Source organism: Lemur catta, chromosome 2 (assembly GCF_020740605.2).
Source record: "Lemur catta isolate mLemCat1 chromosome 2, mLemCat1.pri, whole genome shotgun sequence".
NCBI classification, from domain to species: Eukaryota; Metazoa; Chordata; class Mammalia; order Primates; family Lemuridae; genus Lemur; species Lemur catta.
The window spans coordinates 22585572-22602213 of NC_059129.1; the positions used below are offsets into that span (position 1 = coordinate 22585572).

Here is a 16642-nt window from a genome sequence, read left to right on the forward strand (position 1 = left end):
GAGACACTAAGCAAATCCTCCAAGGTCAGGGTCCATGAGGGACCCAAATGTCTTTCCTTACAATAAAAATGTAATTTTGCCCAGGCGAGGTGGCTCATGCCTGTAATCCCAGCACTCTGAGAGGCGGAGGCGGGAAGATCGCTTGTGCTCAGGAGTTCAAGACCAGCCTCAACGAGAGGGAGACCTTGTCTCTACTTGAAATAGAAAAATTAGCCAAGCATGGTGGCATGTGCCTGTAGTCCCAGCTACTCCGGAGGCTGAGGCAGGAGGATCACACATTGCTGTGAGCTATGATGATGCCACTGCCTCTAGCCCAGGGCGACAGAGTGAGACTCTGTCTCAAAAAAAAAAAAATCTAATTTTGAAACCAGAGAAAGCCGGTGGTTGCAGGTTATGAATGCACTAAATACAACTGAATTGTACACTTTTCAAATGGTTACTTGTGTTATGTGAATTTCACCTCAATTTTTTAATAAAAAGCACAATCTCTGCTCCTTGCCTCCAAATCTGGTGCTGTGTCTCCAGCAGCTGGGCCAGGCTGGCCCTGGATCCCCCTCACTGCCCAGGCCACCCCAGGGCCCCTCCCAGACCCTGGCTCACCCCCCCACAGCTCCAGGAGCGAGGGAACCTTGCCACTCCTGTTGACAGATTAGAAAACTGAGGCTCAGCGAGGCCGCCAGGGACCACGTCGGCACTGAGCCTGGCGCTCTTGCGCACAGCACACTGCACGGCAGGCCTTGGTTCAGGAGCCCGCCGCAGTGACACCCTGGTCCCTGCCTGAGTTCTGATTTTGCCTTCTTTACTACCCCAGGCCCCAACTGTGGCCCCTGGAAAAGATGGCACCCCACCATGAGGGTCCCCAGAAGGTGTCCAACCACACCTGCCCTGCAGAGGGGCCACACACCCACTCCTTCGGTTAGCAATAGGAAAGGGAGACAGTTTGTGTTTTGGGTGATAGTTGAGCAAAGTCCTCCAACGGATGAGTCCCCCAGATAAGACACTTCATCAGTCTCCTTCCTGAACCACCTCGGCCCCACACTGAGCCCCAGCCCCGGGCAGACGCTCTGCTGAGTGCCTGTGTTGACAATCTCTAACCCTAAGCAGGCCAACCCCCACCTGAAAGAGGGAAACTGAGGCTCAGAAAGGAGGCACAACATGCCCAATCACACACTTCATGATCTAAGAGTTAAGCAAGGTCTTAGTGAGGGCTGGGTGGGGGCTGAACAAGGTGCCATCCCTCCAGAGATGCCTTCTTGGGTCTCTCTGCTCCTTGCGCAAATATTTAATAACATTAACAATAAAACCAACAATAGGCTGTGGCTCGCCCTGTAATCCCAGCTTTTTGGGAGGCTGAGGCAGAAGGATCACTTGAAGTCAGGAGTTTGAGACCAGCCTGGGCGACATAGTGAGACCTCACCTCTACCAAAAATAGAAAAAATTAGCCGGGCATGGTGCTATGTTCCTTTAGTCCCAGCTACTCAGGAGGCTGGGGCAGAAGGATCACCTGAGCCCAAGAGTTTGAGGTTACAGTGAGCTATGATGACACCACTGCACTCTGGCCCAGGCTACAGAGTGAAACCCTGTCTCAAAAGAAAAAACAAAACCAGAAGAAACAATAGTGAACTTTCTGGAGTCCTTTTACCACATACCAGGCTGTGTCTAACGCATAAATCATTGGCTTATGTAATCCTCAGGCAGGTCTGAAGGACTTAGTCACACCGTCCCGTTACAAAGGAGAAACATGGGGCTCGAAGTCACCAGAGAGTAGAGCTGGGATCCAGGCGGGGTGCTGCCCTCCCTCCTTCCTGCCCCACTTGCTAAGGGCTCCTGTGTGTTGGGGGCTAGGAAATGAAGCTCCCCCAGGGCCTGTGCTAGGCAGGTCCCTAACAGAGAGACGGAAACAGTGATGCCACCTCAATGCACCAGTGAAATCTCTGTGAGAGATGGAGTTGCTGGGGACCCTTCTAGAAGCTGTCATATAATGGGCACCTGAAGTCCTGCTGGGGAAAGTCTGGAGGGGCTGGATGAGGTCATGGTCTGGAATGCAGAACAGCCCACACGGTGGACCTCAGGGCCTTTGCATCCGGGAAGGTATCTGCTACTCCTGCCCTAACTCCCTCCTCCTTCCCTAACCGCCCTGTTTTAAATTGCAACCCACCCCACCCCAGCCCCTTTCCTGAAATGTCTTCTGCACTGCGCTCACCACCACTTCCCAAACCACACATGGGCCTCAGTTCCTTGCTGTCCCACCCACTGCAACTGCAAGCTTTTCCTTGAAAGGGCCTCTTTGCCTGCCACAGCAAAAACAGCCACAGACGATGAATGACTGGGTGTTGTTTTGTTCCAATAAAACTTTATTTACAAAAATAGGTAGTGGCTGCCAGGCGGGGTAGCATGTGCCTATAATCCTGGCTACTAGGGAGGCCAGACAAGAGGATCACTGAGGCCAGGAGTTCAAGACCAGCCTGGGCAACATTACAGACCTCCTCTCATTAGGAAAAACAACAAGAAATGGGCAAAATTTGGCCAGTTTGCCCAAGCATGCCCCCGTGCTGCACATAGTAGGTGCTCAATTAATATTTATGGCGGGGGATAGGACAAAGTCACAATGACCTGAGGGCTTCCCTGAGGCCCTACCTTGAGGTTGCCTTCTGTCTCCCCTCAAGCCCAGTCACTCTGGGAGGGGGGATTCTTATCCATTTACAGATAAGGAAGTTGAGGCTCTGATTCCAAAACCTACACTTTTCCACTCAGCTGCACCACCTAGACACAACAGAAATGCCCGTGAGACCTGGTTAAGCTGCTTTTTTTTTTTTTCCTGGAGACAAGGTTTTGCTCTTTTTGCTGCCCAGGCTGGTGTGCAGTGGCGCAATCATAGCTCACTGCAGCTTCGAACTCCTGGACTCAAGCCATCCTCCTTAGGCCACATATTTTCAATCCCATATACCCCTTGATAATCAAATACAGAACAAATATATTTTCTCTTCACATTTTAAAACATCTTGGCCCCTCAAAAAAACTGCATCCCTTAAGATGTCACCAAAAACTACGAAAGCATCTCATCAGCATGATCAAACCATGACTGTCACCCAGAAGAAAGTTTCTTCCTGCCCAGAGCACCAACATGTGACACAGGCATTCTAACAGTTGGAAATAGTGCAAGAACCCTCTGGATAGGATGACCTTCATTTTCATCGATCCCACGATTCAGGGAGCTCTGTAATGTCTAAGCCGGAGGATGCGTGAAGGAACGCTCTGGCTGCATAAAGGTTCTTGTAATTCCGTAAGAACCCCAAGCAACTGGAAAAGGAATGGCCCGACTCAGTAAAAAGCTCAACATCAGGCCGGGCGCGCTGGCTCACGCCTGTAATCCTAGCCCTCTGGGAGGCCGAGGCAGGTGGATCGCTCGAGGTCAGGAGTTCGATACCAGCCTCAGCAAGAGCGAGACCCCGTCTCTACTAAAAATAGAAAGAAATTATCTGGCCAACTAAAAATATATATAGAAAAAAATTAGCTGGGCATGGTGGCGCATGCCTGTAGTCCCAGCTACTCGGGAGGCTGAGGCAGTAGGATCGCTTAAGCCCAGGAGTTTGAGGTTGCTGTGAGCTAGGCTGACGCCACGGCACTCACTCTAGCCTGGGCAACAAAGTGAGACTCTGTCTCAAAAAAAAAAAAAAAAAAAAAAGTTCAACATCATTAGTATCACAAAGAAGTATTAAAACACAGAGATGCCATGTCCATCTAACAAATCAGCAAATTTCTCTCAAGTTGTAGAGGGGGTGGCGCGTGGAGCAGCCCTGGGAGGATGAGAACGGAGCAAATTTGTCCCCAGCGTTTGGGAAGCACACGAGCAGGGCTTCCGAGGACTCAGGATGCCACACCCACTTCTGGGGATCCCTCCCGAGGAACTAGCCAGATCTACTTACCGGGACGCTGATCCTGGCCAAAATGAGCTGTGGGTTCAACGCAATCCCCACCAAGCCCTGGCGGCACGAGCATGCGTGTGTGTGTGTGTGTGTGTGTGTGTGTGTGTGTGTGTATGGAAACTGAAAAGCTCTCTCTAAAAATTATTCAGCAGTTAAAAGCTGGGACTCAAACAGATACTGGAAGCAACCCAAGCGTCCACAGACAGATGAACAGATAGACAAGACGTGGTCTATCTAGACAATGGGATGTCATTCAGCCTTTAAAAGGAAGGACATTCAGGCCGGGCGCAGTGGCTCACGCCTGTAATCCTAGCACTCAGGGAGGCCGAGGTGGGAGGATTGTTTGAGGTCAGGAGTTTGAGACTGGCCTCAGCAAGAGCAAGACCCCATCAGTAAGAATGAGACCCTGTCTCTCCTAAAAATAGAAAGAAATTAACTGGACAACTAAAATAGAAAAAAAGAATTAGCTGGGCATGGTCGCACATGCCTGTAGTCCCAGCTACTCGGGAGGCTGAGGCAGGAGGATCGCTTGAGCCCAGGAGTTTGAGGTTGCAGTGAGCCATGATGACACCACTGTATGCTACAGAGTGAGACCCTGTCTCAAACACACAAAATAAACTACTATACACCTACCAGCAGGTTTAAAATATCAAAAAGAAAAGATGGAAAACATTAAGATGTGGCTGGAGGGAGCATAACTTATTACAACTACTCGTGAGAACCGTCTGGCAGAACCTAGGAACACCCTGACCCAGCAATGCCCTGGGCAGGTATCTTCCTACCAGTAATAGTCAAAAAATGGAAAACGACCCAAATGTCCAGCAACAGCAAGACAGATAAAGAGACTGGAATGTAAGTGCTCGATGAAACGCCATCCCTGACAAGAACCAACTCGTCGTTCTGCAACTGCACAGAATAGCTGGCGAGGTCTCACAACCACGACGTGGAGCCAGACACAAAAGAGACTCCACGGACAGGTAATGCCAACCTCTGTGGTCAGAATGGGGTCACCCTTGGGACAGGGAGTGGGGAGTGACTGAATGTGGTTTCAGGGTTTCCTTTTAACCCAGGTGATGGTTACATGGGTGGGTTCAGTTGGTGAAAAAAATAAATCTGTGCTCATTTCAATATTTACCTTGAACCCCAATAAAATAGTTTCCAAGAAATTTCCAGCGGGAGGAAGTGGGGACCAATGGCTATTTGAATCCCAGCATGACAAATACTACATTGAGTAATTTTCATGGAACTATGACATGGACATAATTTACTAAAACCAAAGCAAGTAAATAAAGAAAAATGAGCCAAGAAACAAGGAAAGAAAGAGAAAGGAAGATTCCTGTTAATACCCCACCTCCCCTGCAGTCCTGGCTTTCCAACAGAGCACCCCGGCCTTGCTTCTGGGTCACCCCCTTCCCAGCTGTGTGACCTTGGACAGGCATCTCAAACTCTCTGTACCTCACTTTCCACAAAAGTAAAATGAAGGCAATAGAAAGGCAAGACATTGTGCCCGGAGCGTCTTGGGGTCCTCTGCGTGGTGGCACCACCCTCTCCAGGTGACAGAGCACAAGGCTGGGGTGGCAGGTAGAGGTCAGCTTACCCTGAACATCCTTGACACTGTGGCCAGGCCACGAGACCTGTGGCTGCTGCCACCTTCCCCGAGCTCCCATCAGCGTGGAAAACAGGCAGCTGAGGATCTGGGGCTGCAGAGGCTCCCGCAGCTACGCTCTGACCTGCACCAGGACCGGGACTGGCACCAGGACCAGGAACACAGGAGCCACCAGCCCAGAGCAGCTTCCGCCCAGCCCCACCAGGAGGGCCTGGGGGCTGGCCTGAGGGAGGTGGGAGGCCTGCCCCAAACTCCAATCCATCTCCAGCTACCAAAAGCCACCTCCAGCCTCCCACCCCTCCCACTGGAAGCACCCCCCACCCCAGGTGAGCAGACTCCCAACGGTGTAGCTTCCAGGTCCTCTCCAGCAGGGGCCACTGCATGAGCTGGCGATTCAGACTTAACCCTAGGCCCTCCCGCATCCCCATATGGGCCAGTCCCCTTGGGCAGGGACTTTGGCTCCAACTAGGTGCCCAGCCCACAAAAGAAGTGCTCGAATTTAAATAAAGGGAATCCCAGAGACATCCCGGCCAGGTCAAGCCCTCAGCCCAGCCAGTGATATGCAAATACACCCGCCTCAGCCTTGCCCCCAGGGCTCCAGACTTTCTCAATTCTAAAACAATTACAAAGGATTTCCCCATTGACTGATTTCCCCCCAGAGGAGGACTCCACCTCCTTAGGTGGAAGCGGAGGTAGGGAAGTGGGGCCTTCTAGGAACTGCTCTGGCAGAACCCAGGAGGCCCCCGAATGGGGAAGGCAGAGAGAGAGGAACCAGCTCTCTCAGGCACACCAGCAGCAGGAAGAGTGTGAGCTGGATCCTACAGGGGGTGGCTCGGTGTTTTATCTTTACAAATCCTTTCCCAAACTCCAGAACCTCACAAAAATGACGGAAATATATTTTGAAAAGGACAGAAAACACAGAACAAGAGAGAAATGGAAAAGAGACAATATCCACAACAGCTTGGAGGCAAGACAGCAGATGGACAAGAAGTGTGCGGTTTGGCAGGGTGGCGAGTGGGGAAAAGGGACACTCAGGCTTGGAGGAGGATCAAGAAACAAGCCATTCCTGAGAGACTCTCCAGAGCCCCTGGAGCTTGTAAGGGCCGGGGTGCCAAGAGGAGCTCAGGGTGAGAGAGCTGGTTTCACCCACAGAAGAATTTAGAGCCACCACCACCATGAGCCCTCTGTTAGGGAAAGGTAGAACCATCAGGGTCTAATTCTCAGGGCTGGGGTAGGGACCAAAAGGAAAACAGGAATCTCAGTGCAAACCTTCCCCCCTAACATGCGTGTTCAGCTCTTGGGACAGGGAGAGCAGGGCTTAAACTAAACAGGCAGAAAACTGGAGGATTCTTGCCTGTGAGATTTACAAGGTCAAAAAGGAAAGACCTTTTTATAGAGAATGACATTCAAGAAGTTCTTCAATGGCCAAACAAGCCCCACCCTTACATCTGAGCCCTATCTGCTTTTTAGCGCTTCTTTCTTAAATACTCAAAGACACCAAAGAATCCATTAACAGATTTGACAGATGACCATGGAAGTCTCCAAGATGAGAGATAAATAAGAAAAAAGACAATACATGAGAGAATAAAATTTGGGGGCAAAAAGCACAATTATTAATAATATCCTCCAAGTGGTGAGAATTAATGTATCCATGAAACAAGAACAGAATGCTATAAAAAAAACAGAGCACCCAGATTATAGGAGCTGTTGGAACTTAAAAACATGAAAGCCACATTAAAAAATTAAATTGAGAATCTGTCCAACATTGGACTGATGTACCCTTGCCATTGATCCTTGTAGCCAAGGATGATTCTTTCAAAACAACTTACTTAATCCTCCTCATTCTTCCTTTGAAACCCCTTGTCTTTCTTTACATCCCTGAATATGCCCACACTTACTACATTGCTCATTTCACAATAAATATCTTTTACAGAAAAAAATCACACCAAATGGTTAGAAGATACCATTGAGAACATCTCCTAAAAAGCAGAAGAAACAGAAAGAGATGCAAAATAGAAAAGAAAAGTGTAAGAAAATTTGATCAACAGCCCAGAAGATCCACGATATCTAACTCACAGCAGCACTAGAGAGAACAGCAAAAATAGTAGGAAGGAAATTATGAAATACTAATAAAAATAACAGTAATTCAAAAAATGTCAGACTTTCAGGTTGATATGGTCTATCAAGGAATACCCAGAACAGCAAATGCAAAAAGACCCCCTAGTGAGACACATCAACAGGAAATTTCAGAGCAGTGATGAAAAGTATCACGAATAATAACTGTGAGGCTCACTTCATGCCCAGCAGTGTTCCCGGCATTAATGTACATAAACTCTTAGTCCCACACGGCCATAAACAGTAGGTACTACAAAAGGGAAAACTAAGACATAGATGGCTAGATGATAAGTCTTAGGCCACATAGCTAGTAAGTGGCAGAGCATGTATATGAATTTCAGAGCCCATGCTCTTTATATTATATGGTTCTAAAAGACTTTAAGCATTTGGAAAAAGAAAAAAAATGCTTCACGTACAAAGATCAAGAATCAAAATAAGGCCGGGTGCAGTGACTCACACCTGTAATCCTAGTGCTTTGTGAGCCCAAGGAGGGAGGATCGCTTTGAGCCAGGAGTTAGAGACCAGCCCGGGCAACACAGCAAGACCTTGTCTCTACAAAAAAAAAAAAAAGCTTTTTAATTAGCTGGGTGTGGTGGTGTGTGTCTGCAGTCCCAGCTACTCAGGAGGCCAAGGCAGGAGGATTGCTTTGGTTGAGCCACCTCGTTCAACCTACTTTTATTTTAAAATTTATATTCTGCATAAAGCAAAACTGTACACTTTCAACAAGTGAATTTTACTATATGCAAAGTATTCTTCAATCAAGTTTTCAAAAATCAGGAAAAAAGTTTTAAAATGCACCCACAATTAGATACTACTACATGCCCATGAGAATGGGTAGAATTTAAAGAAACCAACAAAATCAAGCGTTGGCAAAGACATGGAGCCACTGGAAATCTCATACATAGCATTTACTCAGAATGTAAAATGCCACAAAAACTGGAAAACATGTAGCCACTAAACCTGAACTTATGTATACCCTTTGTCCCTGCAATTCCACTGGTAGGTATAGATCCAAAAAATTGTGTATGTACGTGCACCAAAAAGCATGCTCATAGGAGCACTATTCATAGCAAATATAACCTCAAAGTCCATTAACAAGACAGTAGGGTAAATTATGCTATGTTCATATAGTGGAATATTGCACAGCAATGAGAAATTCCAAATTACTGGTACGTACCACAATATAGATTAATTTCACAAATATAATGTTGAGTGAAAGCGTCCAGAAATAAAAACAGGCGAGCTGTATAATTCTATTTACAGAAAGTTCAAAAATAGGCAAAACAAATCTATGGTAACAGAAATAAGAACGATGTTTGGGGGGGAGGTGGTGATAACTATAAAGTAGCCTGAGGAGCCCTTGGAGTGCTAGAAATACCCACATCTTGAGCTGGCTGGTGGTTACAGAACCGTGTTCATTTTGTAATAACTCAATGAACTGAACGCTCAAGATCGAAACATTTCACCACCTGTTATATATTTTTAAAAAGGAGAAAAATAAAATAATGAGTTCAGGTTGAGACCCTTAAGTTTGAGGAACCTATGACCCATCCAGAGGGGTTTACTACACAGTTCCAGGGGCACTCAGAGAGGTCTGTTCTAGCGTAAGGGATGTGTGAGTCATCAGTGAATGGTCACTGTAATTACAGCCCTCACTTTTGCTGTAACTGTTAACAGAGGGCTGTACCTACGCTGGGCACCTAGCCTGCACTTAACTCATTCCAACCTCACAACCACCGAATGAATTCAGTACTCTAATCAACCCACTTGATAGATGAGAAAATCGAGGCTGAGAGAGTCATCATACACACCTGGTAAGTGGAGGGACGAGATCTAAGCCTCAGCCCCGAGGCCATCCTGCCTCTAGGTGGAGTAGTTTCCTATCTGGGGATTAGCAAGGTTAGGAGCCTCCGCTGGCTCGAGACTGGAAAATGAGTACAATTGTCAGTGAGGGTGTCTCACTCCGCCAGGCTGAGGATCCACCACTTTCATTGCCTCATGAAGGAACCTCACATGCAATGGTGGCCCAAGAGTGGAGAGCAAGAAGCTTCAGTGGCTCCCACCTAACGTCCTTGACTGCCTTCAAAGTCAGATGCCAGGCCTCTGCCCGCAGCAGGTGTGGTGAGGACCCTGGCCCTGAATGACCACCAGCCAGGGCTCCCAGCAGGCCCTGGGGAGGCCCAAGATCTGTCCTGAGAACAGCTCCATCTGATCCCCTCAGAAGCTGCGCTGCAGTCTGGGTGGGCTACAGTAAAGTCAGTTCAGACCAAAGACTGGTCCACGCTAGGAAGCCAAGAGCACCCCGCACTGGCCACATCCCAAATAAGATGCCCAACCCCTCCCCCCTCCACAAGCAGCTCTGACTGACAATCCCAGAGATCTCCTCCCTACCCACCCCCGCCCCATCATGGCAGCCCCACCTCCACAAGCCTCTCTGCCCATGCCACCTCAGCCCCCTCCCTGTTCCCCATCACCTCCCAGACACCTCCTGGGACTGACTGGTCACCTGCTTCTCTCCTCGTCTACTGGACGGTCTCTGGCCAGCAACCCAGCCTAATTTTTTTAAATGCTTATTTTGAAATCATTTCAAATTCAGAGAAAAGTTTGAAATAGCACAATGAGTTGCCATATGAAAGACCTTCACCAGAACTGTGAACTGCCCTCTCCCTCTGTCTGTTATTTGATGTTACCTGATGTATCACTGTCTCCCATATGTATACAAAACTTACACGTATTTTTTCTCTTCCTGAACCATTCCGAGAGTAAGTATAGATACCGAGCCCCTTGCCCCCAAATGTTTTGGTATTATTATTTCCTAAGGACAAGGACATTCTCTTATGTAACCACAGCAGTTATCAACTTCATGAAACCTAATATTGATTTGATATTATCAGCTAATCTACAGTCCATATTCCAGTTTTGTCAATTGCCCAGATGATGTTCTTTGGAGCGATTTCTTCCCTGATCAAAGATCCAATCGAGAGCCCACACATTGCCTTTAGCTGTCACTTATTGGTTTTTTTTGTTTTTTTAGTCTCTTTTAATCAGGAACAGTTCTCAGCCTTCCTTTGTTTTGCATGCCATTGACATTAAGAGTCCAGACCAGTTCTGTAAAATGTCCCTCAATTTGAGTCACTCCCTCCATTTAAAACCCTCCACTGCATCCTCATTCCTCATAGTTTAAAATTCCAAGACCTCATGACTGGCCTTCAGGGACCTACAGGATCCCCCCCTCCCCACCCCACCCCCAACTGGCTCCAGCCATTCAGACTGCTCAGACATGTCAGGCTTCTGTGTTCCATCTCCTTTCCCTTCATCACACTTTTCTGCCCTTCTCTCTCTCTCTCTCTCACACACACACACAGGTCACTCCTTCGGATCACTCGAGTTGGCTGCATGGACACAGCCCCTCACCAGCTGGACTGGACCGGACCAGACCAGACCACAGCCTTTATCCCTATTCAAAATCCATTTCCCGCACGACTTGTGTGTTCACTGTCTGGCTCTTCCGTAGAATGTGAGCTCCAACGAGGGCAAAGATTTCTGTCTGTTGGGTTCACTGCCGAATTCCAAGGACCAGAGCAATGCCTGGCATGCGGGAAGCACTTGGAAATGATTTGCTTAGTAAATGAACAAGTGAAGAAAGGAGAAAGCGCTGGGGTTGGGAGCTGAAGAACCCGGAGAGCCAGGGGGCCCAAGAGGCCCTCCCAGATTCCAGAACCCTCACCAGGCCTCCCTCTTCCCCGCCAGAGAAGGAACACCCTGCAAATCTCCCTTATCTTTCTATCACTCCGCCAGCCCTCACTGATTCATCTCTCTAAATCAATCCCGGCGGGCTGACAGGCTGGATTCCAGAGATGGAGCTGATCGGACCCTGGAGAAGGCTCATGGTCCCCTATTGTCTACTGGCCAGGCCAAAGTGCAGGGCCTCCCTGCCCGATCCTTGGGTCCCAGCCCCCCATTCACGAATCCTCCCTGGGGGCCAGCCCAGAGGGTGGGGGCAGGGAGAGTAAATATCCAAGTACAAAATCCTGCTAATAGCTCTTTAATTGCACCATATGAGAAGGACTCGGTCCAGGCCTCCCAGCCCCAGAGCTGAGCGCCAAGCCTCAGGTGCTTGTCACTTACTTGTCCATTTCACCCATCAGACTGTGACTATTTGCTGTTCATGCTATATCAATACTCAAGGTTATAGGAAAGGTAAAAGCCACCCTTTCTTTGATCCCAAACCCCATTCATTCTTGATTTTACCTCCTCTTCTGCAGAGGAAGGGCCCAAAGCCCACTGCTGTGACCCTCAATGCAGAAAGCCTCTCCTCCCTCACAGCAGTCCCCCACAGCCCTCCAACTCTGAGTTCTCCCAGGGCAGGAGGCACTCCAGCAGAGCCACACAGAGACGGTCTCACGACCACCAAGCTCAGGGTAGAAAGGACCCCAAAGGCAATGTGCCTCTCATTCCCACACTGTGTGACCCCAGGCAAATCCCTCAAGCCCTAGGACTTCATCACATAAAAACAAACAAGCAAAGATGGGGCTGATAAGGCTGGCAAGACCTAAGGAGCTGACAGCCAAGGAAGAGAGGGTGGTGTCCGAAGGGAAAATTTAGCACCTGCACCCCACAAAGAAAATGGGGAGGAGTGCCAGGTTGAGGAATTTCTAATCCGGCCCAGCCCCAAGCAGTGAATGGGAGCCGCTCCCCATCTCCAGGCTAATGGGATTAGCATGGGCTCAGCTCTGGGCGTTGGCCTGGGGTCCGAGGTCTGCACGGGGCCACTAGAGGTAGGGGTGGGGGACAGCAGCGGCCTTCCTGCCATTTCCTCAGCCACCACGGCCTCAACATGCAGAAGTCAGGCAGTTCACAGAGAGCAGGAGGTCAAGAGACTGGGCGCCTGGCCACCACCTGCTACTCTTCCTCCTCCGGTCGGTCGGTCAGTCGCTTGGCCACCTCCTGCCTCAGCCTCTCCCATCCACCAAATGGGCATCAGGCGGCCGACTACTGGGCAGGTTAGGCGCGTCCCTGGCTCAGTGCAGCCGCAGAGGCGCCCCAAGAAAGTGGCTGTTTTTACGGCTTCTCAGGACACTTTGCCTCTGCCAGCGCGAAGGAGATCGCAGGCGGGGAGTACTCGACGCCCTCTCCCAGACTCGCAGAAAGCAAGGGAAGGCCCTGCCAGACAGGCAGACCAGAGGCCCGATCCCCAGGCTGCGGTGCCCCCCCACCCCTGCCGATTCCCCGGGCCAGACCGAGCCGAATAACCCGAAGAGCTCAAGACACACACACATAAAACATCCCTGTGGACTCTCGGGACATGCAAAAGGGATTGGCCCAGACAGCCTTTGTACCACACCGCGGCCCCTAAGTTCTTCCTCTGGGGTCTCTATCACCCCTCCCTCCGCCGCAGCGCGCCACTCAGGAGAAAACCCATGCCCTCGTCGCGGTCCCGGGCAAAAGGCCCCCCTCCAGCTCCCGAGGGGCACACGCGTGCCCCAGGGCTGAGGGTTCTCATGCCCCTCCCCCGCCCAGTGCTTCACAAAGGCCCTTTGTCCCGCCGAGCCCCCGGGGAAGCCAGTTCCTGAAAAGTTCCAGGAGAAAAATCAAAGAGAGAGGCAAAATCAGCGAACTCGACCCAGCGGGTGGGGTGAGGCTGGGGCGGCTACTCCAGGCCAGGGGTGTCTCCTCCAAGACCCCAAGGAAGAGCGCAGTGCTGGGGCTCCCCGGAAAATTGCAAAAGTCCTAACTACACTTGGGAAAACAGATGGATTTTTTTTTTAAGTCGGAGCTTGGGAGGTCAGGAGTAGGAGTTAAGCGCACCCACCCCGGGGAGGAGGGACCCGGCCTCCCTGGGGCAGCCGCCGGCAGGTCTGGAGCCTCTGTGTCTCCCTTCGCTCCCCGCCTGGCTGCGGTGGCCAGGGCTCGGCCGGGGCAAGCGTCTCCCTCCCCGCGCAGCGCCCACCCGGAGGCCACCCCCGCCGCACCTGGGCAGCCCCTCTCGGGAAATGGCAGTGGCCGCGGAGCCTTCTCGGCCACCTCCTGCGGTTCGATGTCAGACCCAGGGTGTCCCCTCCGCCGCCCGTGTCCGGCCCGATCCGCTCCCTGCGCCGCTTCTTTCCCTGTAAGTTCACGATGGCAGTGGCCGGGTTTCGGCGTCCCCGCCTCGCCTTGCACCCTCTTTCCAGTCAAAGAACAAGAGGTTCCCGGGGCGGGGTCGCCACCCTCCTACCGGGGTGCGGGCTCCCCGGGGTGCGGGTTCGCTGGGCCACCGTTTTTCCCGGGGTGAAAGGGGGCTCCCGATGGCTGCTGCCTGCCTGCTGGAGGCCAGGATCCCAGGGTTGGGGTCGCCGTCCTCCCGCACCCCCTGGTGCTCAGGAACTGCCGGGGACCCGACTCAGCGCGGTGGGGTGGTGGAGCTGGGAAGAGAACCCGAGGCCCACGGGCGCCAGAAAGGGTGTTTGCCAAGAAAAGATTCGAGCTCGAGGAACGGGTGTCTCACAGGGTGTGGGGGCTGATTTGTTCTTTTCTCGCCCAAATTTTGAAAACTCCAGCCCAGGTTCCTGCCGCAGGGGCCCGGGGATTGGAATCGCCCTCGGTGGCTCTGACTTCGGCAGACACTTTTGCCTCGGAAAGTACGGGCGTGCCGGGGAAGGCAGCCGAGCCGCGCACCCCTCTCCGCCAGGACCTCCGGACAGGCCTCTGCCCAGGGCCAGGGACTCCCCGCCCTGGGAGCTGAGCCTGCCCGCACCCCAGCGGCCGGCCGAGGGAAAGAGGAACGCCGAGCCCCGGCCGCGAGTGCCGGGGAACCGGCCAAGTAGATCCTCCGGGGCCTCCTTCCCCAGAATCCCGGGAGACAAGAGGAAACAGGCACTGCGCGGGGCACTTACCCGGGTGCGGGTGGAGGTTGAGGCCGGCCATGTACTTCCCGGGCGGCAGCGGGCCGGGCAAACCTGAGGCGGGCAGGCGTCCGGCAGTGGCCGCGCCCACGCGGTGGCTGTCCATGGCCAAGCCGGACAGTAGCGGCGGCGGGGGGCCGTGCACGGACCGCTGGGGCCCGAAGTCTCGGCCATCCATCCTCCGCGGGAGTGCCGCGGCCAGCCTCCCACCCGGCCCGCGGGCCTCGCTCAGTGGGACCTAAAAGTTCGGCCTCGGCGTAGTCCCAGAGTCCTCGGGTGGCGGGGGCTCCGCGGCGTGCATGGCGGCGGCCAGCGGGGCTTGCGCTCGGCGGCGGGCCCGCGGCCCGGGGCGCACAGGCGGCCGGCGGTGGGGCCCCTCCGGGCGGCCAGTCGGAGCTGCGCGAGGCGGCGCACACGGCGTCTTGGCGGGGAGAGGAGACGGGCCGCGGAAGAAATGGAAGGGGAGAAAGAAAGAGGAAAAAAATAAACAAGTTTCAGAAAATCGCCTCACCCTTCAGGGTCGGGGGCTGTCGATCTCGTGGCCAGAAATGAAATCGGGAGTAGCCCCGTTTCTGGGAATAGTAAAAATCCATGCTCCTTCCGCCAGCAGCTTCAAGCTCTAGGGGACCCGACTCGGAAAAGTGACCGGTGGCGCGCTGCGCCCCAGCCCGGACTCTGCCTCAACGGCTGCCGGGTCCTCCCCAAACGGGGGGAAGGTCCCTCGGCTGTGCCCGGACAGCGTAAATACAAACCTCCTAAGTGTGTTTATTCCTGGGCGTCACATGCTCTGGGATTTAAAACTGTGAAACCCTTCCACGAGCAGTTTGAAATGTCTCCCTAAACACTATGTCACTATCTGATCCGGAAAGTTTAATATTTAACCTTTCTGAGACCTAGCCTCCCTTTTCTGAGTTTGGTTTCCCTGAGCCGCCGAAAGAATGGTTTTTTATTTTTTTTTTCCCCTGGAGGCAGAGTGCAAAGCGGGTTTATTATTTTTAAAGAGGCCCGCCAGCCCCCCACCTCCACTGCCACTGTGAGTCCCAGAGTCTGAGTCCGAGGACCCGAGACGTGGCATTCTCGCCTGAGGACTGGAAAGAATCCTTCAAAACAAGCTTTGGTTTCATTTTCCAACGCCCTAGCCTGGGAGTCCGGCGGCTCGAGGACGCGGCCTGGCACGGGGGATTTGGGGGATGGCAAAGGGGAAGGAAGGGGATCAAGGATCTCGCTCCTACTCTAGCTTCCCCCCTACCCACCCCCCAAAATAACCTACAAAGAAAACCTTCACAGAGCGGGCCCGCCGAGGGGCGCCTTCCCCACCATTGGGTAAATCCCCCTGTAGTTCCAGTTTAAAGCTGTTTATTTAAAAGATTTGTCGTTTGCCTATTCCCGTGGGGGAGGGAGGGGGTCTTGGGAGCCCACCCTTCCCTCGCTCTCCGTCAGTCCGCAACAGCTCAGATTCCTGATTCCAGGAGGCCTGGACGCTCTTAGAGCCGCCGATCACGCCAAAGCCACCGGCTCCTGGGTGCCCGCCCTGAGCCCTGCACTCCGCGCCCAGCCCCCCGAGCAGCAGACCCCCTCAGCTACAAAGCCCCCAGCCAAACCCGCCAGCCTCCTTCTCCAGCCTCCCTCCCCAACTTTGCTAAGGGTGCCTATTTTAACCCGGTTTTGGTTACAAACAGCCCCTCCTTCCCTCCCTTGCTCTTCCCCATCAGGCTCTGGTTACCAGATCCGCGTTTACTTTGGAAAAATCTAAGATCGCCACATCCGAGGATACATGTCTTAAAGAGACGATGAGCTTCCCGTGATTTTTAAAAAATATGTTCTTTGAGTAGCTTTCTTTTAAAAGCCAGCGCCTCGTAGCACGCCCAGGCGCCCCAGTTTGGAGAAGTCGGGGTGAAGCCCCCGGAACACCTTCGCTCTGGCAGAGAAGCTGGCTCGGCCATCTGAGGGTTCCGCTGCGTTCTCCCTACTTTTCTCCCCCTCTTAAATGCAGTTAAAATGGCTGAATTCCGGCTTTTAATTAAAAACAGCCTATAATCGAAAACGTCTCGGCGTCCTCGGCTCCCCCGCCGCCTGCTGGGAACCGAGAGAGGAACCGACGCCCCTCGGCC

General features: G+C 52.3%; 1 protein-coding gene across 1 annotated transcript in view; it reads right to left on the minus strand.

Moving 5' to 3' along the window:
• The window catches only part of TNRC18 (trinucleotide repeat containing 18), an 85373-nt gene extending 69809 nt beyond the window's left edge, over positions 1-15564 (minus strand). Inside the window, 2 exon segments of the mRNA XM_045541252.1 lie at positions 13620-13754; positions 14523-15564. Of these exon segments, the coding sequence (XP_045397208.1) occupies positions 13620-13754; positions 14523-14709 (322 nt within the window). The 5' untranslated portion in view covers positions 14710-15564.
• Between the last annotated feature and the right edge of the window lie 1078 nt (positions 15565-16642).